General features: G+C 46.9%; 1 protein-coding gene across 3 annotated transcripts in view; it reads right to left on the bottom strand.

Annotated features, from left to right (window-relative positions):
• The window catches only part of NFATC2IP (nuclear factor of activated T cells 2 interacting protein), a 637,099-nt gene that overhangs the window by 42,027 nt on the left and 567,750 nt on the right, over positions 1-27,322 (bottom strand). For all 3 annotated transcript variants that reach the window (XM_086932403.1, XM_086932401.1, XM_086932402.1), the window contains one exon: positions 11,472-11,584. In XM_086932403.1, coding sequence (XP_086788529.1) covers positions 11,472-11,584 — 113 coding nt within the window. The remainder of the gene's footprint in view (positions 1-11,471; positions 11,585-27,322) is intronic.

Here is a 27,322-nt window from a genome sequence, read left to right as displayed (position 1 = left end):
CTGTGTTCCTTACCACTAGACCCCGGGATATATGTTGTGTTTGAACGTCAAAGATTTCCATGCTGAAATCTCTAGAAAAGTCAATATTCAAAATGAGGAATTTGATCTGGCAAAGATGAAAATTTTTTGTTTTGCCATGCTGAGTTGACAGTTTCAAAGCCGTTTAGCTAGGCGCAGTGACAGGCCTATAATCATGTTCTCACCTAGTTATTGCAGTGCTGGCACAATTAGGTGCTGCAGTACACTAGAGATATTTAACTTACTAGCCCTGGGTACCCTTGGTACCGTATACTAAGAACTTACCTGCAAGTTAAATGAGCCATTGAGGTAGGAGCCATTTTCCCACGTAATGTGGGGGAAAGAACAAATGCACTGGGGCCTTGAATAGCAGGGCCCAGGGCACAACAAGATAATAAAAAAGCTGGAGGTGATCATGCCAAAAGAAAGTCCATGATTTAATAACACAGGACAGGCACATGGGGTGTATGCTTTGGAAATGGAGAAGAGGGTGCATGTTAATTTCTATTGGTTTGATTATGAGTACTTAACACTAGTAGGATAGCGTATTACACACATGAAATGCCAAATAACTGGAAATTAAAAGATGTATGCATTATTAACTGGAATACTAGTAGAAATAGCACTGCCCATAAGTACTGGTCAAAAAGAAAGCTTGCAGCTATATAAAGCAGATAGCATATGCCTAACAAAAACATATAACCCATCAAGATAAAGCTGGGCTACACTGAAATTGTGTATACTCGCAACAAAGTTCCACAAGGGAAGTAACAATACTTGGGCGATTAGGGTTAGAGGTTAAATCATAGAATGAAAGCAGATGGAAAGTGGGCGGTTGTACAGATACTGAGGATTACAATTAACTATCAGCAGAATTTATGGACTCCAGAGGGAGGCAAACTCATACACCATCATCTGTATTAACAGGGTGGTAGGGGGGGGGGTGTTATCTTACCTGGGGACTTTAACTGCATTGTGTAACCTAAAATACAGCAGTAAGGCACTAAGCTGAATTATTCAAGTTAGGAAACTATTAAAAAGGATTAGCCAGCTCCTTAGGACGTTCATATCTTAAGCACTGACAAAACCAAAGAAGTGGGCTTCAGTGCACAAGCAATATTCTCGTATAAATATGGTATTTCTAACCAGCACAATACTTACCAGTGTACTTACCAATGTTTAAATTCAATTTGGCCCAATGATTCTCTCAGATTATTATTTATTAATATGGCTCCCGGTTTTATGGTATTTCTTTTTTGAACATTTAAGTCTTTCTGTCTATATTTAATTATTTTGGCATCAAATTAGCATAGATCCATGTTTGTTTTGTGAACATATGAGGTGATTTCTTGCATATTTCCACAACTTTTTAATGGACAAACATGCACTCAGACCTTTGATATTGGTCACGTTCAGCACATTAAAACGCAACAAAAATCCAACCACCTTAAAAAAATAGCATTAATAAATAATGAGATATGCTGTGATTAAAGCAAATATCATTTTTTTTACCCTTCCCATGCTGCCAATATGTAAAGATATTGGCCTGAAATTAATTTCTCGCAGCATGGAGCGTTATTCAAAAGAAGCCAAATTTTCTGCAGATTTACGCTTTTAAAAATGAATACAGACAGGAAAAAGTTGTCGATATTTATCTGTAAAAAAAAAAAAAAAAAAAAAACTGTACAAATAAAAGGAATATGAAGCCCTATAACTAAGGTTAGACCAGAGCATACAGATTGCCAACCCTTTCCAGACAGACCCTGGATATCAAAAATGTATGTACACCCAAGAACAAGCATTTACAATGCAATAGGTCTCGCATTTATGAGTTTGAGCTCTTGACATTGTAAATAACAATACCTAATATTTATTTGTGGTTTAACCCCTTTGATGCGTTGGACGCCACCAGTGCTCATGTGCGTCAGACGGCCCTTGACTGTCCTTGCAAATGGAACAGGGAATACCGCTGGTGGCTGCACCAGAGGGATTCCCCCCCTCCCCCCCTCCTTGCAAAACCAGGTTGTTTCGGGATACGTAGGGGGACGTTCTGAAAACTAGAGACCTTTGGGAGACCAGGGAGGTATGGTTTGCGTGGATCCACCAACATTTCCCTACCCAGAATCACCATCAAACCTTAAATTTACCTGAAAAATATTGCTTTTCCCATACATTTGTGTGGGATCAGCATGCCGGCACAATTGTCCTAACACCCAGTGTTACCCTTGGCCAATCAAATTACATTTTCCTCAAATTTCCGAGTGGGGCAAAGTTGGCGCATCAACGGGCGTGCACATATTTCCTACCACCCAGCGTTCCCCCAGGTCTCCTGATAAAAATGGTACCTCACTATTATGGGTGGGTCAAGTACCCGCGACAGGCAAGGGCCCAAAACATTGTGGGGACATCAAAATGACCTATCATAATACGATCTGCTTTTGCAAGGGGGGGGCCACCTGGGTTTTGGCCCCGGGCTCACGGTCATCTAGGGAAACATTCCAAACCCACACATTTCTGAAAACTAGACACTCTGGGGAGTCCATGGAGTTATGGCTTGCGTGGATCCCCCAAGGTTTCTCTACCCAGAATCCTCTGCAAACCTCAAATTTAGCTGGAAAAAAGAATAGCTTTTTCCATACATTTTTGTGTGGGATCAGCATGCCGGCACAATTGTCCTACCACCCAGCGTTTCCCTTGGTCTCCAGAGTAAAATGAGAACTCATTTGTGTGGGTGGGCCAAAGCCCTGTGACAAGCCAAAAACTGATTAAAGTTATAGCACCAGGAATTCTAAGCGCTAAATAAAAATAAACAAAAGATACGTTTTTAGCGTATTCTGCATTGCACAGCCACACAAGTGAGGTATCATTTTACTCAGGATACCAAGGGGAACGCTAGGTGTGTGGGACATTTGTGACGGAACAGTGATTCTCTAGATGGCCGCGAGCCCACCACACACCTTTTGTTTTTTTCCCCTGCAAATGGTTTCAAACGCGTTCATCATCACTTATTTTTCCAATTCCCCCCAACCAAAAAACAAAATGTGGCTGTATTTTGGCCAATTTCTAGGTCCACTCCAAGGGAATCAACAAAACCAGAGTACCTTTAAAAACTACATAATGTGTAAGAAAAGGACACATATTTGGTGTGGATACCTTATGTGGTCAAACAGTTACAGGGGTGTGAGAAAGTGGCTCTATATATACTGGACCAGAATAAGGTCCACAAACCCCGGAGGTATAACAGAGGTTAAAGCCAGGTGTGACCTTACTCTCTAAAGTGGTAGCTTGGTCGAACAGTAAGGCAGCACCAGAGGACAGTGTAAAGCATTTGTTGTACACACTCAGTCAGGAAAAGGTTTCACACACTCAAAGACTGAACTCCATGACAATTGTTTGTATATCAAAATATATAGTTGATTATTTCTAGAACCACCAAGTATCAAAAATATACTGTTCTCAATATGAGAGGTTTCAGATGAATACTCTGCAGGAAGGCAATAGGTACAGGGGTTGCAGTAGGCAACTAAATTCTACACACAATTTAGCATTGAGCTCAAGGGATTTCCTTATATATAAACAGTTGAATACTTTGTAGATTACTTTATTTCAGCTTAGACCCCAGGACTGAACCCAGGAGCCAGTCCTGGATTTACCAGTTTAGCAAAAACGATTTAGGGATTGTAGTGATTTTTCAAGAATAAAAAGCTATTTTAAAAGTTCACACTTAAAAACTTTTCAACAGAAAGCGGTCAATGTTATCCAATGGGAGAAAATTCAGGTTGCAGGTAAAGTACGATCTTGTTACTTTTGTAATCCAGCACTGGTCTCCTGGGGCCAGCACTGGGGTCTCAACTCAAAACAGGCGAGTAATTACGTATCAGTATTTCGTATGATTTTTAAACAATATTTCTAGTTTTCATAAGTTGACAGAAGAAATTTCACAGAAAAGCAGACGATTGGTTCCTATGGAGAAAATACAAGTTACTAGTAAACCCGCTAGGGATTACTTTTGCAGTTCAGTTCTGGGTTACTGGGTACCGTACTGGCTCCTCTCCTGATTACAGGTGAGCATTTCGGAATTCGGATGATTTTGTTTGAATATTGTACGTTTTCAAAAGCAGAGTCAAACTAGTCAATGTTATTCGATGGCAGGTAAGTGAGTTACCGGTTTCCTGGTGAGTACTCAACTGGGGAAGTTGTGGTTCTAGGCATAGACTCATGGGTCCCCCATTGTCAGGTAGGTACATGGTTCACCCACAGCGGCACAGGGGCGGCTGGGTGCAGAGGTAGTTAGGCCCAATGTTATCCAATGGGGGACAGGGGGCCTCCGGTTGGTGGCTGCTGGCTAGCAGGCCACACGGCTGTGGGAACTGGGCTCCTGGTCACTTGCTTAGGACAAAGGCGGAAGCAGGATAGGACAAAGGTGGCACAGCCAGCGGTACTCGGGCGACTGGGTGCAGGGTGCTTATGAGCAGTCAGGCGCTCAATGTTATTCAATGAGGAACTTGAAAAGGGAACAAAGGCTGCAGGCTCGGGGATGGAGGATCTTCTGGAGCGACCAACACTTTGAGGGGTAAGTGGAGATCTTGGAGGACAACTCGGCACCCAGGAGTTGGGCACAGGGGGCGCCGGGTGCAGGGGTGTCTTTTGAGGTCGGGAATTCTTCCCCCTGCTGGTCGCGGTCAGAGGGGTCCTTTATCCTGAGGCTTTCGGAGTCGTTGAGGAGGGTCTTTAGGCACTGGACTTCAGGCCCCAGTCGCCAGGGGTACCTCTTCTGCAGCCACTCAGCTCAGACGTGGATTGTAGGTTAGGTTTTCAGGGGGCATCTCTGAGATGCCCTCTGGTGCATTTTACATTAAATTCCCCACTGGCATCAGTGCGGGTTTAATTTGCTGAGAAGTTTGGTACCAACCTTGTCAGTCTTCAGTGTAGCCATTATGGTGCTGGGGAATTCGCAATGACAACCTCCCAGCACCATATACTCTGAATTATACTCTGAATGGCATCACTGCACTTACAGTGCCCAGGAATGGCCCTGGGTACTGTAGGGGCACACGGCTCATGCACCTGTGCCCACACCTCTGGCATAGGGCACCCAGCTAGAAGTATGCCAGGGCAGTGGGTTCTGTGGGCATGGTACACAGGGATGTGCGTCATGTCGACTCTTGGTTTAGTTCTGTACTTACCGACACTCAGCCTGTAAAGGCAGTGTGTGGGTGTCAGGGTACAGGGCCCCTGAGGGTGGCACAATAAATGCTGCAGTCCTCCGGGGTCTTCTCTGATCACCATGCCCTGGGTACCATTTACTAGGGGCTGATAGGTGGCCAGAGATGCCAATTGGGTTTTAGTGTCAACAGAGTTTTAGGGAAGGAACACAGGCCCTGGGTACCTGGTTGGCAGGAGCCCAGGGCACACCCAGTCAAGCACATCAGCAGTCAGAAAAAAGTGGGGGCATATCAATACAAGAAAGATGGCACTTTCTCACAAGGGGCATAACTACGAACTACACCAAATTGCCCAAAAGGCTTAGCACAGGGGAGGGGGGGGGGCCTAGCAGCGAAGGGGTTAAACAGATAAAAGGAATTGTTATTTACAATGGCTTAAACTCACAGGAGACCTATTACGCTGCATATGCGTTCAGTGTCCATGCTATAAGAATTATTTTTAAAGTGTTAGGAGAGAGCGGGTCCTGTCTGAAACAGCAGGTACGACAAAGCTATTTCAGAAAATAGTGGTCAGAGGCTGTAACTAAAGCTTACCAGGTAACACACGCAACAGGGAGTGTCACCATGGGAAGTTACAAAAGGAGACAAGTCGGTACTAAGGAGAGACTACTAAGTCTATTGACCAATGAACAGCCACAGTTTACTGTGGACAATGACATAAGCCATTGAAAAACATGGGCAGAGAGGGCGGAGCTTCAAGTCCCTATCTGAATACAGCATGCCTCGCAGAGCAGTGTATATGCTGTCCAGGCTCGACCTCGAAAGGGGCGAGAGGTACAACTCTTCAACCGTCCTACCAAACTCTGAACGTAGCACACACAACAAAGGGTATGAGGAGGTAAGATTTAAAATGTTATCACCCTCAATGGAAAACCATAAATGGTTTAAACATGCCCTCACCCACTAATAGTGGCATGCTTCTTCATTGGCATGATACAACATCCCTGGGCAGCCAACACTAGTGGTGGAGTAATTTTTAAAGCTACTAACGCACAAATTACTTAACTTCGGTAACAATATATCTGTAAGAAACAGTAGTTAGTATTGGATTCCTTACCTTAGAATATCCCCAGGCGTCAGACTGGATCCGGAAACTTTTGCGTAGCAGTACCCTTGCCCGTCGGTAGGCGTCGTCTGCGGCTCCGCGTCCGTCATCGGGATGACGTCACCGGAGTACTTAGAGGCCGCCCTCTCGCACCGACGTCAGTTCTTCTACATTGCTTTTCCGCGCCAGAAACTAAGAGCCATGATAAAAACCAACACTGGTGCCATGAAACTAGGGCTCTGAAAGGGGATGACCTTAACCCTAGATATCAGTTTGCAGAACAGGGAGGATGGGTGGGGCGGTAAGTAATCTAATACTAACTACTGTTTCTTACAGATATATCGTTACCGAAGGTAAGAAACTTGTGCATCTGAAAGAAACAGGTTAGTATTAGATTCCTTACCTTCGAATAGATACCCCAGCAACACCAACCCCGGTGGTGGGTCTGCGAACCAATGATCACACCAGAAAGTCCCGGAGAACGGAACGGCCGAAGAAGCCATCTCTCCAGACTTGGCTGTCCAGGCAGTAGTGTCGTACGAACGTGTGCAACGAGGCCCACGTAGCTGCCTGACAGATGTCATGCAAGGGGACTCCCAGACGCAGGGCAGTAGTAGTCACCGTGGCCCGAGTGGAATGGGCCCTCAGCCCAACAGGAGGCTCCCTTTTAGCCAAAGAATAGCATGCCTTTATGCACAAGAGGACCCAACGAGAGATGGTTCGATTGTGCACCGCCCGACCTTTCTTAGCGCCCACGTACCCAACAAAAAGTTGGTCATCCACTCAGAACTGGCGTGTGCGATCCAGATAGAATGAGAGCGCACGTTTTGGGTCCAGACGGTGGAGCCTTTCTTCCTCTTTCGAGGGTTGCGGAGGTGGAAAGAAGGTGGACAAGGTGATGGACTGCCCGATGTGGAAGGCTGTGACTTCTTTGGGCAGGAAAGAGGGTCGCGTCCGCAACACAACTTTGTCCGGATGGACAGAAAGGAAAGTAGGTTTAGAGGAAAGAGCCTGGAGCTCACTCACTCTCCTGGCAGAGGTGATGGCAACCAGGAATGCAGCCTTGAGAGTAAGGAGACGAAGAGGACAGTTATGAAGTGGTTCGAAAGAAGCGCACATCAGATAGGTCAGAACAAGGTTCAAGTCCCACTGAGGCATCACGAAAGGAACAAGAGAGAAACATGAGTGATGCCGTTCAAAAACCTATTTACAACTGGGGACTTGAACATTGCCCTGTGATTGCGGATTTGGAAACCTGGTGGCAAAGTACTGGTATTTTGAGTTTTCCTTTGTGGCGAACAGGTCTATCTCTGGTTGCCCCCACTGGTAGCAAACTTCTCAGCATAATAAACCCACACTAATGCCAGTGTGGGATTTATAATACAATGCACTTGGAGAGAATCTTCGAGATGCTCCCTGAAAAACAACCAGCCTCTGGTGGGTTCCCGGACTGGTAAACACCAGCCTGCCACCACGAGACATGTTTCTGGACCTATGGGGTGAGAGCTTCGCTCCCTGAGCCCAGAAATAGCCTGGGCAGAGGTGGTCACACCTCACCCTGGTCAGGAAGAGCCATCTGTGGAGCTTTAAAGACCTTGCAGCCTTCGACCCCAGCCTCTCCTGCTATCAGGAGCAGGCCCACCTCCTGTCTCCCCTCCTTTTCGGCGGAAAAATCAGAACAGCCTAGAAGGTGTGCCCACCTCTGCCAATCCCACCCCTCAGGTGGGGGACAGGAGGAGAAACCTACTCTTCAGTGCCCGCTAACTTACAGCAGGCACTCTCCAATCAGGGTTAGGGATTGTTCCCACTCCCCTATGTGGGGTGAGCACACAAAGGAGTGTGGTCACCCCAAGGTCAGTAGCCCTTTGGTTACTGACCGAGACCCCTAAAATAGCCACTAAATAAAGTATTTAGTGGGCAGCCCTGAACCAAGAAGACAGATTTCCACAACCTATGAAGGACAAAAGACACCCAGCAGAGGAGACTGCAGAGAAGAACTGACTTGGCCCCAGCCCTACCGGCCCGTCTGCAGTTTCCAGAGATCGTGTGCCAAAAGTTGCCTTGTCCTGCAGCCAGTGACCTCCGGAACACCTGGGAGGACTGACTGCCTTCAACAAAGACTAGATCTTCTGTAACCAGCAGCTCTGTTAAAAAGAAACCCCAAACACAGCCTGCTGAGGACAAAGAAACCCGACGCTTGGAACCACCATTGCACCAGACACTTACGGCCCGAATCAGAGTGGCCCACCGGTCCCAGGGCTGTCCCCCAGCCCTCCAGAGTCAGAGTCCACAATGGGATGATCCCTCCAGTACTCCCCAAAGTCGGCCGCAGCCTCTGCAAGGAGCACCCCCAACAAAAAAAACGGGAGTAGCCCGGTAAGGTGAAATCCGACCTCAAAAGACAACCCTGCATCCAGCCGCCCTGCATGACCTTTAGGTGTACCTACGTCCCTGAGCCCTTCAACTTACCTGCCCAGCTGTGGGTTCCTCCTAGAAGACATCCTGGACAAAATCCAAAACGTCAACTCCCATTATTAACAGGGCATCCTACACCAAAACAGCACCCTGCCGTCCTGCAGCAGTGGTTGCACTTTGTGTGAAAACTTGGATCCCCCTTTGCCCTGAGCTAAACCCTAGGAGCTTTTATCCCACATCCATGTGGCATGCCCATGAGCAGCCACCAACCGGAGGCCCCCAGCCAGCTCCCTGGTTCTGCTGAGGGTCCTTTGAGAGTGTATCCTTGACCCTGGAGGAACCTTGTTCTAACCCCAGAAACCCAACTCCCAAAATCAAGTACTTTTTAAAAAAACATTTTGTGGTTTGCTTTCATTCTTGTACATGTGCATTCATCTTTACGACATACTTCTTATATATGTGGGCTTATCGTAGCTACCCAAAATCAAGTACTTACCTGTAAACCGATAACTTTATTTCCCCCCAAAGGATTGCATTGACAGCTATTCTGTGAAAAATGATCAAGTGTTCAGTTGCCAAATTATATGAAAACAAACTGTATATTTACACAAACTGATTTACTCACCTTTTATTTAGGAAATGTCCCAGTGTAATATCTAGGCATATCACAATGAGTAGAAAAAGTAACTTAAAAAGTAATCTAAAAAATAATCATAAAGAAATTGCAATGGTGACTGAAAAGTAATTTCAACAGTTGACTTACCCGTAAAGAAACCAATTGCATTCAAGTGAATTTCAACTGTATTCAACTGCATTTTTCCTGCAAAGTAGTATTACATTTACCTGTACCAGGCTTGGCTCCAGAAATAAAATGCAACCAAATAATATTTGTATACAAAACAAATTGGTCAACGTTCAGTCTGAGCGTGTGACATAATTTCTTGCCTGAGAGTGTAAAATAAATGCTTAACTATTGCTGCTGTTTGATTATATTAATTGCCCCTACCTGACTTTGAGAGAGTCATAAGTACAGCCAAGCCAAAAACTCTTTAGAAATGAAATGAAATACTGCAGCCAGGTCAATTGAGACTCAAATGTAGAGTAAAATCTCACATTGCCTGAGAAGCCGGAAGGTAACATCTCTGCATCAAAATGTAACAAGCTGTACCCACTTTTTTTTTTTTTAAAGGATAGCAGGGCCTAAAGAGCTCTATAACAAGTGAGGCTGCAGCAGTTGACTTTATGGTAAATACCCTAAGAGTCAAAACCCATTTCATTTTAAACTTGCCTAGAAAAAAGAGTCCCATTTAAGAGACATAACTACTTTAAGAAAAAAAAGAAGATAGAAAAATTAAAACAATTTAGAATTTTATTTTGTATGCCACAATATTCATTTGTTAAGGTTGCCATTACCCTGCCTTTAAGCAACCCCATTTGAAAACGGTAGCTTTAACTTTCCGACGTGGCTGGGCAGAAAACCTTGGTACACAGAACAGCAGTCAACTCTGGGCTAGACTATTATAACTATTTCCTATGTACTCCAGCCTTCCCACTGATCGACAGTGAACGGTCAAAAGCGAATAGTCACTGATTAAAACTGTCCAACGGCCTGATACCTAGTGAAATGAACACTCAAATTATTACCCCGCCTCCTGTTTTTGCAAGTTTAACTCAAAATGTATCAATCACCATAGTGTATTCTGTTGAACCTATGGGGGACACGGAGGGGCCTTACTTCATCATGGGAGGAGGAGGGAGAGGTGGCAAGAAAGGTGGTGCACTGAACTTAGATCCAAGAGCCTGGAACAAGTGGGCTTTTGCATCAACCAGGAGGTAAAAGATAATTCAAGCCTTTTGGGGTAGATTATTCAGTGTACCACAGGAACTTAGCTGTAGTATTGCAAAGGAAAAGGCAATTGTGGAGGAGTTTTGTCATGATTTGTTTAGCGACATTAGCAAATGACTGGTGGGTCAACCATATGAACATGGCACCCACCACTCTAAAAATCGGACTGCTTCTTGGATCTTGGATAACTGTAACCTGGAGGAGAACAGTGTTATTCTTGCTCCCCCCCGACTTCTTCAGCTCTAGGGGTCAGGAAAGTTAGCTGATTTTAATTCCATAGGTGGAAAAAAGTGAAAGACTACAGCCAAAAGGCCTTGCTAAAAGAGTAGAAAATCCCATGAATCTGATGTCTAGAAAGCCACCCTCCAAGTAGTGGAGCACCAGAAAAGTTGTAGGGAGCATCTACAAATGAGATACGCTGGCTTGTCATTGAGTACCATCCTGAAGGACATTTATTCAATTACTACTAATACATTGATGTTTGCTAAAGAGACCAAAACTGTTGAAGGGCAGCACTTCTCTTTTAAAAATGACAGTTTGTGTCAAAACAAACGTACTGCTTCCCTCTAGTAGCTGTATTTCGATACAGAAAGAAACGTTTCAGTCTTTGATAGAGGAAAACTCTTAATACGTTTTTAAATACCTCCTGAGCCAAACATCAGATTTACTTCATTTCTGGGCAGGACACTTGCATACTAGGGCATGGGGAGGTGTTTGAGGGAAATGACTGATCTTGTACACAGATATGCAAGTGCTCAACAAAATGGGAGAATTTTTTTAAAGTCTTCTAGTCTGTTACCCTACCTCCTTCAGACTCAAGAATGAGATTTCTCAACCAATCTTAACTTCGAACTTTAGACAGCTAACATTTTACAGTACCCCATAGATAGAGGTGCAACACGGCTGCCAAGTAATTTCTTACCCTCCGGAGAGTGACAGAGAAGTGAGACTGTTTCTCCTGCCCTTGAATCCTCAATGTGATGTTGTCATTGCCGTCTGGATTCTGCTCCATGGTTTGAGACAAAACAACACAATCTAGAGCAGAAAAAATACATTAACGATGTACTACTGTTGCTAAACAAAACACAATTTATTCCCAAACAATAGTCTATCCTGCAGACAAAAGGAAAAGTGACCAACCAGGAGTCACGGCTGCTGAAGAATTCAATGTAATCGATGCATTTAGTCTGTCCATCCAAGAGTAGACTGCTAAAGTACGACCCAGTCAAAATTCATAGATGCCAGAGGAATTGGTGCAGATTTAACCAGTGTTGCAATATCCCCTGAAAAGAGGTAGGTCACCATTACACCATGTCTTGCACGAAGATTAGGAATTAACCAAGAAAAACCCTTACATATTGCACGAGTGACAGACTGAAGGTGAAAAACTGGTTATCTTTGCTCTCATTAAGATTCAGAAACACATGGTACCATTCTAAAGTAGCATGCATCACCATCATTGCAATAATGGCAATGTGAAAGTCAAGTAATTAACCTATCTAGGTCCTTTTAAAAAAAGAACCAAACTTGAACTATAAACAAACAATCTGGGGTCAGCACCCTCTAGAACACTACCAACAGAGGCCAAGTCCCACAGATTTTTCAAGCACAAGTGGGAATAAATAATCCTAAGGTATAAGGACAGCTTCTCCTGGTAGGAGAGTGGGTCACATGTAAATCTATGAAAGATACCAATACTGCAGTTACAGGTCGTAACTTATGTTCTTCTCCAGTATTGGATCTTTCATATATTCACATGTTTGAATCAGTATAGCAAGCAGTTACTGTATTTGTATACCTTACAGTATTAACGCAAATAGCAGATGGTGGGTAGAAATTATATACATAATATTCATATGCAGTTTAATAAAATGGAAAATGCTACTTACCAGTATGCATCTGCACTTGACATGTTGAGCTGCAGAGTTCTACACTGTTGCATGGATTGCCATCTAGTGTTGGGCCCGGAAGTTTGCACTTGTTTTTGTCCTGAAAAGTTTGTTGGAAGTCACGAGACAGGTGACTCCTCCTTTGGATCACATTGTGCATGGGCATCTGCTACATCCTCAGATTGTTTTCTGCCATTATGGAAATAATGGAGCTTTGTAAGAAAAGGAAGGACGTCCATGTAAGCTGTATCTAATTAAGATAATACTGGAACAGATAAATGTAGCCGGGGAGGACGGTGGGCGTGTGTAACTCTGCAGCTTTGCATGCGAAGAACAGATGCATACTGGTAAGTAGCATTTTCCGTTCGAGGCATATGAGCTGCAGATTACACACTGTTGCATAGATTATACAGCAGTACCCCCTCTTAGCGGCAACCACCAGGTTCTGTTGGAGTAGTTTGAAATAGTGTTTTGAGTAGGCCTGGCCTACAGTAGCTTGTTTAGTTTGCACATCTACACAATACTGTTTTGTGAATGTGTGTGGTGTAGACCATGTAGCTGCTTTGAAGATGTCATCTAAGGGAATGTTCCCTAAAAATGCCATTGAAGCCCCTATCTTTCTTGTAGAGTGGGCTTTAGGGGGAGCAGTTATGTAAGTTTAGCTTTGTGGTAGCAAATTTGTATACATTTGACAATCCATCAGGCAATCCCAGATTTTGATACAGGGTTGCCTTTGTGTGGAGGTTAGAAAGACACGAAAAGTTGTTTGGTCTTATGAAAGGGTTGTGTTCTCTCAATGTAGTATAGCAACGCTCTTTTTACATCTAAGGTATTTAGAGCTCTTTCGGAGACTGTTTGTGGCTGCGAGAAAAAAACTGGCAGTTCCACGGACTGATTGAGGTAGAAGGGAGAAATGACTTTAGAAAGTAATTCAGGATTAGTACAGAGAACGACTATTATGATGCAGTTGCATGAAAGGTTCTTGAATAGTTAGTGCTTGTAGTTCACTAACTCTCTATAGAGAAGTAATAGCTACTAGGAACGCAACCTTCCTTGTTAAGAATTGTAGTTTAAATTCATGTAAAGGTTCAAACGGAGGTCTCATTAGCCGTGTGAGAACAATGTTTAAATTCCACACCAGTGAAGGTGGTGCTCTGGGAGGAATTATTCTTTTAAGTCCTTCCATAAAGGCTTTTATAGCAGGTACTCTGATAAGAGATAGATGCGGTCTGTTTTGTAGATATGCTGCTATGGCAGCAAGTTGCAGTCTAATAGACGTGTTGGCTAAGTTACATGTTTGGAGGTGTAATAAGTAGCCTATGATGTGACACATCTAGGGGATTGATATTGTTGTGACAATATCCTTGTGCTCTGGTGAGAGGTAAAGGTTGCACACCTCATGGAGATCGGTGTGGGAAAACTTCGACCCACATTGAGGACACTTCTTGAATGGCGTCCTTTCCATGAGCCAGAAGATAAGGCCTAGGTAGGACCGAAGGCCTTCATCGACAACTAGAATTGAAGACGTCAAAGTTGTTGAGACTCACGTCGAGAGGGAAACTTGTTCGAGACAATACCATCGGAAACGGGTGAGTGATTGCAAGCCGAACGAACACTCTGTTCGAAACCGGAGCGCAGGAAACACATCCGAGCCCGATGGCGGAAAAAAACAATTGGAAGATGGAGCGGATGCCTATGCGCAATGTGATCCAAAGGAGGAGTCACCTATATCGTGACTTCCAAAGAACTTTTCAGGACAAAAACTAGGGCAAACATCCGGGCCCAACCCTAGATGACTATCTATGCAACAGTGTGCTATCTGCAGCTCATATGCTTCGATTATATATATATATATATATATATATATATATATATATATATATATATATATATATATATACACATACACACACATATACATTAAAAATTGCATGAATAAACAAGCAAAAACATGGAGCCAAAAGAGGCGCCCCTTATTAAAATGATTGGGGTAGTAAAACCTGTCCAACCGCTGCATCACTGAGCTGTGCCGAAGCCAGGTAATCACGCTGCATGAATTATATGCACACTCTTCCAAGTTGCACTAGAGTAAATATGAGCATTTAGGAACAGAATAAATGCAGTGGACCTAAACAAAACTCACGAATACCAAAAATACATGACATCGATTACAAAAGAAGATAATAATTTTAAAGAGATGTCCTTATTTGGATTTTTATAAATATATATCAAATGCAATAAATACACAGTAATTCAAAAATTTGTTAACAATGCTATTACTAAAAAATATCAAGGAGTATCAGGTCAAATAGTAAATGGTCACAATACAATTCGAAAATAATGAATCATGGTAAATTGGAGCATGGCTAGGGAATATGTTCCTACGCGCGTTTCGGCTAGGTGCCTTCATCAGGAATCCATGTTTTCAAAAACAAAGATGACCTGAAAAGTGAAATAAGATATAATCGGATGCATGTACTATCAGTTTGTGTCACACATTGGATAAATAGCGGTCCTACACATTATACACAGAAAAATTAATGTACTAAAATGCTAACTGAAGATAAAAACATTTGTCGCAAGCCTATTATACAAAAATCTAGAGAAGCAGGCAAAGATTGCTGTGAAATAGAAAAAAAGGAAGCCACCATCTTATAGTATCTTAAACTAGAACCAAGCAGAGGGGAAGTCACACCCTTGAGGACGGGCAAGGAATACATTATATTAATAGTGAAATAAATAGGGGGAAGGGGAAGATAAAAGGATGTTGAGAGTCCCAAATAACATTAAAAAATAAAGCACATGGTAGTATGGAGTATCTATAGTACCTCAACAGTTGTCCCACACAATCAGGCAGTTGTAGAACAGGTCGAAACCTATTTGCCTCTTCCAAGTTGCAGCACAACACATCTTTAGAGGCACTTCCGCAAACTAAGTAGTTGAGGTGGAAATTGCCCTAGTTAAGTGCGCCCTAGGTTTCGTTGTAAGAGGTTGGCCAACCTTTGAGTGGCACAACTGGATTGCAGCTGAACTTCGAGCAATGGTTGCATCGTAGCTGGAGCACCCTTACGATTGTGTTAATCTGAGTCTGCCAGTAGGAATAAGTTATTTATTTTTTTAGGGTGATGCAGGTAGAATTTTAGATATAATTTGATACCTAGCACATGAATAGACCTCTCAGCTGGTGACGTTGAATTTGGTAAGAAACTTAATATTATAGGTTCACTGAGGCAAAATCTGAAGCAACCTTGGGAATACATCTTTGGATTTGTTCTGAGAAGTACTACATTGCCTGTGAGCTGCAAGAATGTTCTTGAGATGAGAAAGCCTGTATCGCCTCTACCTTCCTGGATGGATTGAGCACTAGTAACAAGTAGACCTTCCATGCAAGAAATAGGAGGTGTGCTCTGTGGAAGGGTTTGAATGAACATATTCGAGTGGAGATAGACTATGTTCAGGTGCCAGCCCGGGTAAGGAGCTCTTACTGAAGAAAAAAACTCTGAATAATTATTTCATGAGCTGTGAGGATTCTGCTAGATCAGAAAGAGAAAATGTGATGAGCATCTCTACCTTGATATTGCTACAAGCAGCACCTTAACAGACGCATGTACCAAACTGACTGAACTAGAGAGAGAAGGTAAGCTAGTTATCCAGCAGATTATGCTAGTAGAGGGTGTAGCTTTGAAACATTCCTGCCTATGACGCCAGAAATCAGTTAAGGTTTACATGTCTTTAGCGTGGCTTCTGCCTTGAAGAGAATACAACTGCAGTCCTGAGGAACATGGAGATCTTTAAATTCATGTATTTTATGAACAGTGCACATAGGAGGATAGCGGTTGGATTAGGATGAAGGACCTGGCCTTAGTTCATAGTCAAAAGTGATGGGATGTTGGTAGGTGGATGTGGTTGTATTCCGATGACGGGAGAAGCTCTGTGAAACAATGCTACATGGGCCACCTTGGGGCTATCACATTAGTGTACTGCTCTGCTTTCCTCTTGCTGAGAACCACTGATATTTAAGATATCGGTGGGGATGGGGGGGGGGGGCGGGGGTTGGCATAGATCCCCTACCATCTGTCGAAAATCATTCCCCTACGATCCTGGATGTGGATACCAACTTGCATAGACTAGAACTGGCATTTGCAAAGAGATCTAGAGCTGGTTTGCCCAAGAATGAGAAGATCATATTTAGCTCCGACTGACCAAACTCCATTCGTGGGGGGCTGTTTCCAGTTCTGCTGAGAGATTGCTAGTCCCAGGAACATGCTCGGCCCGAAGGTTATTCTGTGTGTTGGCAGGCTTCAGATTTCCTCATCTTTTTTGGACAGTGCCAGTGATCTTGTGCCGCTTGTTTTGTTTATGAATTGCATTCTGGTGGTATTGTCCATGCGATTTAACACCGGAGACCCTGCTATCATTAGTAGGATAGCTTGGAGACGGAGTTAGATGGCTTTGAACTCCAGGCAATTAATATGTATGCTCTTCAGGAGCAGAGACCACTTTCCTTGAATTTACAGGTTCTGTAGATGACTGCCCCATGTCTTCAGGGAGGCATACATAGTAATTACGAAGTGAGTTATTGGAGATAAGAACGTGAGGAACTCAGATAGGTGAGAGGTCTGGGACCACTAGGCTAGAGCTTCCGTCATACCCTGTTTGAACAATTGTTTTGTTTGAATCTGTTTTTGTAGCTGTTCCTGTAAGGCTTTAATTTCCAGGAGTGCAGGAGGGATCATATTGATCGCTGAAGACATGGTACCCAGAAACTAGTTTAACAGATGCACTGAACTTTTTATTTTAGTTGAAGAGCCTTTCGAATTCCCTTTTCCTCTGCAGAGCCATCGAATTCCCTTTTCCTCTGCAGGATGTTATCCATCTCTGCCTCAAGCCGTTTTTTCTTCCTTTCCATTTCAGCGTCGAAGCGTTTGGCTGGTCTTAGATGTCAATGTCGAGAAGGGCTTCGGATCCTTGGTTGACGCCGAAGCGCCCTCCGGGTCCTTGTCTTTCGAAGACAAACACTCCTTTTCGGGGACGTTCTTCGATGACATTGGCTTTTCGCCGGTCTTTGCTACCTGGGAGTCCTTATCTAAGGATCTGCTGTGCTGCTTGCCCCTGGATGCATCTGCGGCCGTCGAGGGTTTCGGCGCCAGTGCTCCTTTCGAGGACTTTGACTCCGTTCTGCGAGGGTCTTGCTCAGACCTTCAGGGGTCTTTCAGGGTTTATGGGGTCGTCGACTCTCCTACCTCCTTTGAAGTCTTCTCATCGGTCTCTACGACCATGTAGCCATCTTCTTTGGCGACATAGACCTCCTCGTCGCCCGATAGCCCCAGGTCTCGAAGGGACGGTGGTTGGCCCTTGCCCTGCATGCTGTAATTGGCTCGTCTCCGAAGCTCTCTAACCCGGAGAGTCTTCGGCGTGAAGGCGGAGCAGGCATTGCAGCCCTTGCTCTCGTGATAGACGGGTAGGCAGAGGTTGCAAACCAGGTGCTGGTCCTTCTGCGCGTACTTGTGGTGGCAGTTACGGCAGAATTTAAATGATGTGTTGTCCATTTCTCGTGCTGAGGGGGCCCCTGTGCGCGCATTCTCTGTTGGACGTCAAAGTTTAATAAATTCTCCTTCTCCTTCGTCGTCCTTGCTCGATCGTCTTGTTCCTTGTCTTCTCTGAATTTTTCTTGCTAAATCTGCTTTCCTGCGTCTTCTCTCCAAAACTCTGGAGCCCCTTCGGGAACGATCCAGACCCAACGGTGGAAAAAATAATCTGAAGATGGCGCCCAAAGGAGGGAGCTTCTGCAGGAAGCGTGCTGACGTCACAGGAAGTACACCAAAGGTGGAACATAGACGCCCACCTGGGCTACAAAAAAAAAAAAAAAAAGGAAAGACTACGATTCCGGATCCAACCACTAGACTGCGGAATAATGCACAGCATAGTGAGTCCAGAAAGATACACGCTGCCAAACTGTAGTTCTTCATTATTGGAAACGTCCGAGGCCAAAGAGGCTTGCTTAAAGTTGTTTCACAAACTAGGTCTCCGTGTGAATTATCAAAGCTCATCAACTCCTCATACAAGAATATACTGTTACTCCAGTATTAGAACTTTCATAGATTCACATACTTCAATCATTTCCCGTTGTCGAGATGGGAGCCCCCGTTATATCAAAAAAGTAATGCTTAAATCAATACAAAGCAGAAAAAAGGCCTAGGCCCATTTCAGTTTTGTAACCCATAACTCGTTTTGTAAGAGAAACCAAAAATAATCCAGGAACCTATCAAGACCCTTCACCCTCTAGAAGCCTCCTGAGAGGAGAACCTTAGACCTTCAGATTTCCGAGCACTTGTGCCCAAGACAACCCTGTGCAAAAAAACACAAATGAGCCTGGGGAGGAGTGCAGGTGGCATGTGAATCTACGAAAAGTTTCCAGTACGTAGCACATTTTATACTGCATGAACAAAATAAATTGTCCATTTGTAGGGAGGAACAGCTTTACCTGAGAAAAAACATCAAACTCCTAATCGTTAAATATTCCATATAACCGTAAACATCACAGAGAATAAACAGTTCTTGTGGAAACCACTACATTATAAATCTGTACACAGTGAGAAATGCATTTGTTATAAAATGTGCATATTTTAACAGTAAAACAGGAAGGAGGGATAAAAGAGCGCATCATCACTGGAAAAGGTTTCTCAGCAACGCCTGTCCCACTGCAACATCATTGTCCACTCCTGCATCCAGTCAGTAATGCCCGGTGAAGGTGTGTGTACTCTTTCAGGTAGCGGCTCTGCATATATCCTGGATAGGTACTCCAAACACAGTGGATGTCGATACTGCTCTTGTTGAATGATCATGAACTGGTGCTCCAAAAGGCTTCCCTGCTTCTTGATCGCAATATTGGATTGTACTTGAGATTTGCCAAGCAATCTACCAAGCAATTACTATTTTGGAAAGAGAATAGCCCTTTCTGGGTGCACTGAAGAATACAAAGAGCGGAGACTATTTGCGAAAAGCTTTAGTTCTTTGTAGATAAAATTTCAGACAAACCTAGATTTCCAGCGAATTGCAAGTCCTCTCCGCTTCAGTAGTCGGTTGAGAAAAGAACCTCTTTATGAGGCTCATTCAAGTGAAAGTCTGCATACAAACTTTGGATTATTCCGAAGGACTATCCGATCATCTTTGAACTGTAGAAAAGCTTCCTGAATGGTAAGGGCTTGAATCTCCCCTACTCTTCTGGCCGATGTGAGCACCAGGAGAAGAGCCAACTTCCAAGACGAGAATTTATGGTCCACCCTGTGAATGGGTTCAAATGGATGCTTCATGAGTGGGGCTAGCACTATATTTAGCTGCCAGAGAGGTAGCGGATGTTTGACTGGGGGAAAGGTATGAACTAATCATTTCATGAACTGTTTTATGATTCTTTCAGACCAGAAAGATGGTCCTGAACAGGTCCTCCTATAACGAGAGATAGCAGCTAGATGGGCCTTTATTGATGCATACGCTAATCCAGATTTCGCCAAAAGCAGGATGAAAGGAAGAATTTCATGTGAAGCAGATCTTAAAGGATGAATATTAGACTCCTGGCACCATGAACAGAATCTACTCCATTTCATCCTGTACGTCTTATTCGTACTCTCTGCTCTGGCATTTGAGAGAATACTCCTGCATTCAGATGGTAGTTTTAGATGTTTAAATTCACAGTGTTCATGAGCTATTCTGCTAAACATAGTGACTTGCGGTCAGGATGAAATACATGTCCTCGCGACATCAAGAGAGATGGAATGGGCAGAAGGAGAATCATTTGCGTTTCCGAAAGAAGGAGAAGCTCTGTGAACCAGTGTTGTCTGGACCACCATGGGGCTATTAGGATCATTCTGCATGGCTCTTGATCTTCGTGAGAAGATTTGGTAGTAGGGGAATCGGTGGAAAGGCGTAGGCAAAGAAGCCTGACCATGCCATCAAAAACTCATTCCCCCAGGATCCCTGTTGGTGATGCCAACTTGCAAAGATGCGGCTTTTATTGTTCGGAGCGGTCGCAAATAGGCCCACTGTTGGCTTGACTAACTTTATAAAGATACTGTCTAGGGTTTTCTGATCTCCCATTCGTGGCAGGTTGACTCAACTTAATGTGTCTGCCTTGAAATGTTAATCCCCGGAAGGTGTTCTACTTTTTTTTTTTCTTCAGAACATGTTTTTATTATGTTGTTGATGAATTACATAGAGGACACTGCCCCCCATGAACCGGAGGACCAGTGAGCAAATAATGAGCAATCACAGTCAGTTCAATCAACATTTTGATATAAAAGAACAAACCCGAACTCCCTCCCCTTGCCCTCCTTCCCGGATCCCACCCCCATCCCCGCACAGTGTCTACATGGTCCAAAAGTAAAAACTTATCAAATCACAATCAGTGTGTACCCCTTTTCACCCAGGATCGACGAGCATTGGTTCTACATCAGCCTCCTGTTGCGCTGGTGGATCCAGCCACAGCCCTCAATAGTCCGCCCACCACTTCCATATTTTAAAATGTTTCCGGGGGCAGCCCCTGGCCTCGAAGATCGGGCGCTCCAGTCCCATACAAAAGTCCAAACCCTTCTTCCACACCCATCAAAGGAGCCCTGGGGTCCTTCCAGGCCCGAGCTACATCTCTTCGCCACCGTAAGGCCCAGGACCAGCAGATGGCGTTTGTATATATTTCCTCCAACCTGTTCCATAACATGGAGAAGGCCCAGCTGCGGTGAGCGGGGAAGGTCTCAGCCCAACACCTCAGACAAGCAATTCCATACACCCATCCAGAACCCAGACAGCTTCTCACATCGACCACACCGTATGTATGAATGTGCCCACCGCACGCCCACACCGCAAGCACTCAGGGGAGGCAATCAGACCAGCTCTCCACAATCGGTCTCTAGTATAGTAGGCTCTGTGTAGATACTTAAATTGAATGAAACGCAGGCGCACTGCTATTGCCGCCTCTCTCGGAGCTTCCAGGGCTTCCCTCCAGTCTTCTTCCTCTAAGGCACCTATGTCTCCCTCCCACACAGATCGCAGTTTATCTAGTGGAGAAGAGCAATGCGTAACCAGAGTGATATATATTAGATATTTTCTTCTCTTCCAATTCCCCCATAAACACCTTGGCCTCAAGGGGACTAAATTCGGGCAACGAGTCCAGGCCTACCAAGGAGGGGGACAAGGCGTGCCGCAATTGCAGGTATTTAAAAAATTGGGTTCGAGGCATATCGTATTCTTCTCTCAATGCTTGGAACGACTTGAGGGTCATGCCTTTCATGACGTGGCCCAACGCAGATAAGCCGATGGCATCCTAGCCGCGGAATCCCTGCAAGGACGCCAGAGCCGGCAGCCGCCCATTCTGCCACAGTGGGGTTTCTCTCGTTAATTTATTCCACCACCCCATGCGGCGTAGGGCTCCACGCCACACCCGGAAAACCACCTGGGTAACCATTGGGAGCCTCTTCCTGATGGCCGCCGAATATAAAAATGGTGTGCAGCATATCCGGGTCCATCATGTATCTCTCAAGGGCATAGGCCGGGTCGCCTCGGTCCCCATACCACCATTCATTCAGTACCAATAGTTGAGACGCTTGGTAATAGGATAAAATGTCTGATGTTGCCAGGCCCCCTCAATACGTGGAGAGGAAACAGGTGCGGAGTGCCACTCTCGCCACCCCTCCAGCCCAAAGAAACTGACTCAACGCCGAATTCACCTGTCTAAACAACTGTGGCGCTATGGGATACGGATGATTTTGCAGCTGATATAGGAGATGCGGGAGAGCCACCATCTTGAATATGGCTGATTGGCCATATATATTCAGGGGCATTCTGGACCATGTTTTCATGTCTGATCGTATGCGGTCCCAAACAGGCACCACATTCGGTGCCCAACCGACCCCAGGTACATCCGTCAGGAATACGCCCAGATATTTAATGCCGCCAGCCGCCTCTTGCAGCGCTGATGCCCAGGTTCCTCACCCCCCGCGTCCCACAGCGTGGATTTCCGTATGTTCAAGTATAGGCCGGATACCTCTCCGAATATCAGCATTATCTCAAGGACTCTGGGCCCTGATCTATTTATGTCCGTGAGGAAGAAAAGGACGTCTTCAGCAAAAAGAGCAATTCGATCGGACGGTCCCATCTACCACTCAACTCCCTGCATCTGCGCGTCCATTCGCACCCACACTGCCAGCGGCTCCATGATCAGGGCGAATAAAGAGGGTGAGAGGGGGCAGCCCTGTCTGGTACCTCGGCCGATAGAGAAGGGGTCGGACACCGCTCCAGCCACTCTCACCGACTCCGTCAGATCTGTGTACAGCAACTGCAAGTACGAGAGGAAACGAGGCCCAAGGTTTAGGCGGGACAGGAGCGCTCGGAGATACCCAACTTCGCGAATCAAAGGCTCTATCAATGTCAGCCAGAAGGAGCGCCGCTGGGATCCCGCCAGCCTGGGCCGTCTCTATCACCACCTGCGCGCGTCTGATGTTGCGCCTCGTCGACTATGGGGCATAAACCAAGCCTGATTTGGGTGAACTAGATCCGTAATGTATGGGAGGAGGCGATTGGCCAGGGCCTTCGCCAGTATTTTTGCTTCAACGTTTAGGAGCAATATTGGCCTATATGATGAATGGTGTTCAGGAGGCCTCCCAGGCTTACAGAAGACCACAATTACAGCGTGTCAGAAGGCGACCACGCTCCCTGGCCGCCTCCAGTGCCCGTCTATAGCGCACCCCCAGTTGGAGATGAAATGTCTTTATGAATTCACATGGGAATCCATTAGGCCCAGGGGCCTAACCAGTGTTCAGTTCCCCAAGTGCCGTGTCCAGCTCCTCCATAGATAGTGGGAGCTCCAGCCGGTCGCGTCCCTCATCTGAAAGCGCCCACGGCGGGAGGTCTGCCAGGAATTTGTCTACATCCTCCGCTTGGAGAACTTCCCGAGGGGTATATAGGGCCGCATAATACTGTGCAAAGCTGACAGCCAGTTCCTCCGGGGCTGTCACAGGGTCCCCCATCTCGTCACGAAGTCCCGGCAGGGACTGCGCCTGGAAGGTACTCTGACAAAGCCTATATAGCATGGTCCTGGATTTATCTCCCCATTGATAAATTCTACTCTGTGTGGCCAACCACAGCTGGCGAGCCTCGTCCAGTAGCAGGGACGTATAAGACTGCTGCATCAGCAGCAGCTGCCCGACGGCATCTACATTTCCCCCAGTATTACACTCCTCCTCTAGGTCCCGGACCCGTTTCGCTGCCTCCTCCATTTCCTCCCTACGGGTCCTGCGGGCCGCCGAACACCAGGCAATATCGACTCCACAGAGCATGGGTTTTAGAGCTTCCCAAAGGGTTACGTCATCTGTTTCCGGCCTATCATTGTTGTCCCAATACTGAGATATGGCCTCCCGCATGTGTGATTGATAGCAATCTTGTTACAGGTGCCACGTGGACAGGCGCCATCTAAAGGGCTGCCTCCTCCTATCTAGGTGCAAGTCTAACACCACTGGGGAGTGATCCGACAGGCCACGTGGGAGCATGGACGTGGAGGCCACCCTGCCTAGCCAGGTATGAGGAATAAAGAGATAGTCAAGTCTGGAAAAGGACTTATGTACTGCAGAAACATAGGAGTATTCGCGGCTATGAGTATGTTGGTACCGCCTTGCATCAATCCATCCCATTCCCTGCATCATGCCACTCAATTTAGTGGGGGTATCCGCTATAAGACCCCCTCCGGGCCTATAACGATCCATTCGTCCATTCATCACATTGTTCCAGTCACCACCCACTGTCGCCATTACATTCGGGATTTCGGCCCACACTTGAAACAGCTTTTCAATAAGTGCCTCTTGCAATGGGGGTGGGGCATACACACTACCAAAGACCATTGGCTCATCACCCACCATACCTTTAATGAAAATAAATCTGCCGTGGGCATCAATCCATTGTGTCTCATGTACATAGGTCAGTCTGCGATGTATTAGAACTGCGACCCCTCGTGACCCTCTCACAAAACCTGCATGAAAAACCTGTTGGTAGCCATACTGCTGCAAGCTAAGGGTTTTGGTGCCTAGGAGATGTGACTCTTACAAGAGCAGCACATCAGCCCGCTCTCTCTTCCCTAGCCGCAACACTGCACCTCTTTATTTTGTCGAGCATTCCAACTCACTACCCGTAGCGACGCCTGTGAAGGGCCTGTCTCCTGAGCGTCAACCGCCATCGATGGGCAGAAAAATCAGGGCCCTGGGCACTTGGAGTCACTCATACATATAATTGCAACCGGACTCGAATGGACACTGTCGATACTGTCCCCTCCCCCTCAATCCTCCCTCCAACCTCCTCCCCCTGAACTCGTACCCCCCCCCCAACAGCACCCCTAACCCTCCCTCTCCTCCCCCACATCCCCCCCCCCAATACCTCAGCAACATTGAAGTACCTGTCGCGGTATAGATCATCTCCAGCCCCCAACGTGAGGCTAAAGACCCACTATTCCAATGGATCCCCACCAACTACCCACCCGATCCCAACTAACCCCTTGTCCAACTAACTTCGCTAACTTCGGGGGTGATGTCCGCCTTCCCGCAGGCATCCCCCGACCTACGTCCCACCTCTATACAGTAACTGTTAAGCAAAAAGTCTGGTGGTGGTTTCCCAGAGTCACTTACACTCCCGGTAGGAGCGCGATCTGTCTGCAGCCATCTGGGGTCACGCATTAGAAAGTTTCAGAAGAGCACTGGGCCTCATGGCACCGGAGCTGGTGCGTCAGCTGCATTGTCGCCTCCCGTCGCTCCATCACATGTAGGCTGGGTCTTCTGAGAGCGCGCTCTCCAGTTGCTCCTGCTTCGCGACCTCCGGGGAGTCTTCGGAGGTCCCGTCGTGGAGGACGGATCAAAATCAAGACTCGGGTGGGGGGGGGGGGGGGGGGTTCGGGGGGGGGGGGATTTGGGGGGCTGGTATGCACCCTGATTTGGACAGTTTCATCCGTCCAAGCAAAAACCTCCTCCGGAGTGTTGAAGAACTGTCTTAGACTGGAAGACCACTCGCAGGCGGGCTGGGTAGAGCAGGGTTCTGTGATTCTCATACATTAAGTGCTCCTTTGCCGGCGCTTGTTTCAGGATAGTGTCGCGGTCGTGATAATTGAGGAGTTTGGCAATTACCGGTCGAGGGCGAGCTCCCACCGGTGGCTTTGGGAGAAGTGCTCGATGCGCTCGCTCGATTTCAAAGCAGCGCGAGAGGGATTCTGGGGAGAGCCACCCCTCCAACCACTGTGTCAGGAATGCCTCCATGTTGCCCTTCTCGCTGCCCTCCGGAAATCCCACAAACCGCAGGTTGTTTCTCCGGGCCCGCCCTTCTGCATCCTCGGCCCGGAGTGCAAGGCCCTTCTGTATCCCCTCCATAGTCGCCACTTTCTTCTTGAGAATCGCCACATCATCCTCCGCCCCCGTGATTCTGGTCTCAGTTTCAGTTATGCGGGCCACAGCATTTCGCAAATCCCGACGGAGAAATGTGACATCGGCCCCAACTGCCCCAATTTTTGCGTCCAGCAGGTCTCGTGATTGCGTTATGGCTGCCATGAGGGCTGCATTTCCGGTCCCAGTCCTGGTCGGCCTCCAGAAGCCCCCGCTCCGCCACTCGGCCCTGTGAATTTGTCAATGGGGCCTTGTTTCGTAGTGCCGCCACTATTGCCACCCCGTGTCATGTTGACCTGAAGGCTCCAGTATAGGGACCCAATCGGCCACCGGGTCGCCGGGGATTTGCTCTCCACTCCAGTCTGGGACCTCCGATAGGAACTTTCCAGCTCCACCAAGACCTGCGGGGGGTCGTATCTTCGTGATCAAGGATAGCAATGTGGCTATGCACGTTGCTTCACTCACTCAGGTCACCACTGCGATACCCCCTTTCATCTGAGCCTGTCGCGATAGTATGTCCCTCAGCGGTGGAAGATCACCCGGCTACGGTCTCGGAAGTTATGCGGCCCCTGGTGAGGGCCTTCACCACGAAGCCGTAGAGGCCCGCTCGTCCCTCCAGCTCCACGGCCAGCGACAAGCAGTCCGAGCCCACCTCGGTTGTTGAGAGCGTCGTCGCCCTATCCACTAGTCGGGCCCAGGTGTCAGTTCCGCCCCGCGGCCCGACCCAGCCGCCAAGCGAGGGGCACCCGGCGTCGACCTGTACCGGTCCGCTGTCCAGACGGGGCCCACTCCGGAGCCGCCACCCTCGGCGGTCACACACACATCCGCTGGGGGAGGGGGGGGAAGAATTGAAGGGTTATTTTCCCCCCGGGAGGGGGCGAAGAGAAGAGCCCCCCCCAGGCCGCCCGGTCCACTGGGCTCCGCGGTCCGACTCGACCGCCGAGTGAATTCGGCCCGTTTGAGGGAGTCACCCCACCCCCCTTGAAGCCGCTCGCCTCTCCCCAGCAGCTTACCCCGCAGCCGCCAGCGTCTCAGTCCAAGATCGGCACCTGGGTTCCTCTGCAGTCCCCTGTCGCGTTGCTCCACGGCTCCGGAAAGCAGGCCCCCCTCACGCATGCCGACCCCAGCGCAGGCCTCACCGCCTCAAAGCTCGATCCGCGAGTAGTCACCCTCATGGTACGCCCAATTCCTCGCCGGGGCCCCCTCTTCACTTCCGATGGTCAAATACCCGGCTTGGGCGGTCTTAGGTTGGGGTGATGCAGGATATATATGAAGGATTTTGCGCCGGCGGGACGGAGCTCACTCAAGCTGCGTCCGCCAGGTTTGCCGCCTTGGCCACGCCCCCCAGGTGTTCTGCTTTTAGTGAGATTCCATTACGAACTGCCCATTTCCAGATTCTCTGGGCCTCTTGAGATAGGGGGAGAGATCTTGTGCCTCCTTGCTTGTGGAGATCATGCATTGCTGTTGTGTTGTCTGTCCTG

This window comes from Lissotriton vulgaris, chromosome 7, assembly GCF_964263255.1.
Source record: "Lissotriton vulgaris chromosome 7, aLisVul1.2, whole genome shotgun sequence".
In the NCBI taxonomy this organism is placed as follows: Eukaryota; Metazoa; Chordata; class Amphibia; order Caudata; family Salamandridae; genus Lissotriton; species Lissotriton vulgaris.
The sequence above is the reverse complement of the archived record's forward strand: the minus strand, read 5'-3'. Positions and strand labels throughout refer to the sequence as shown.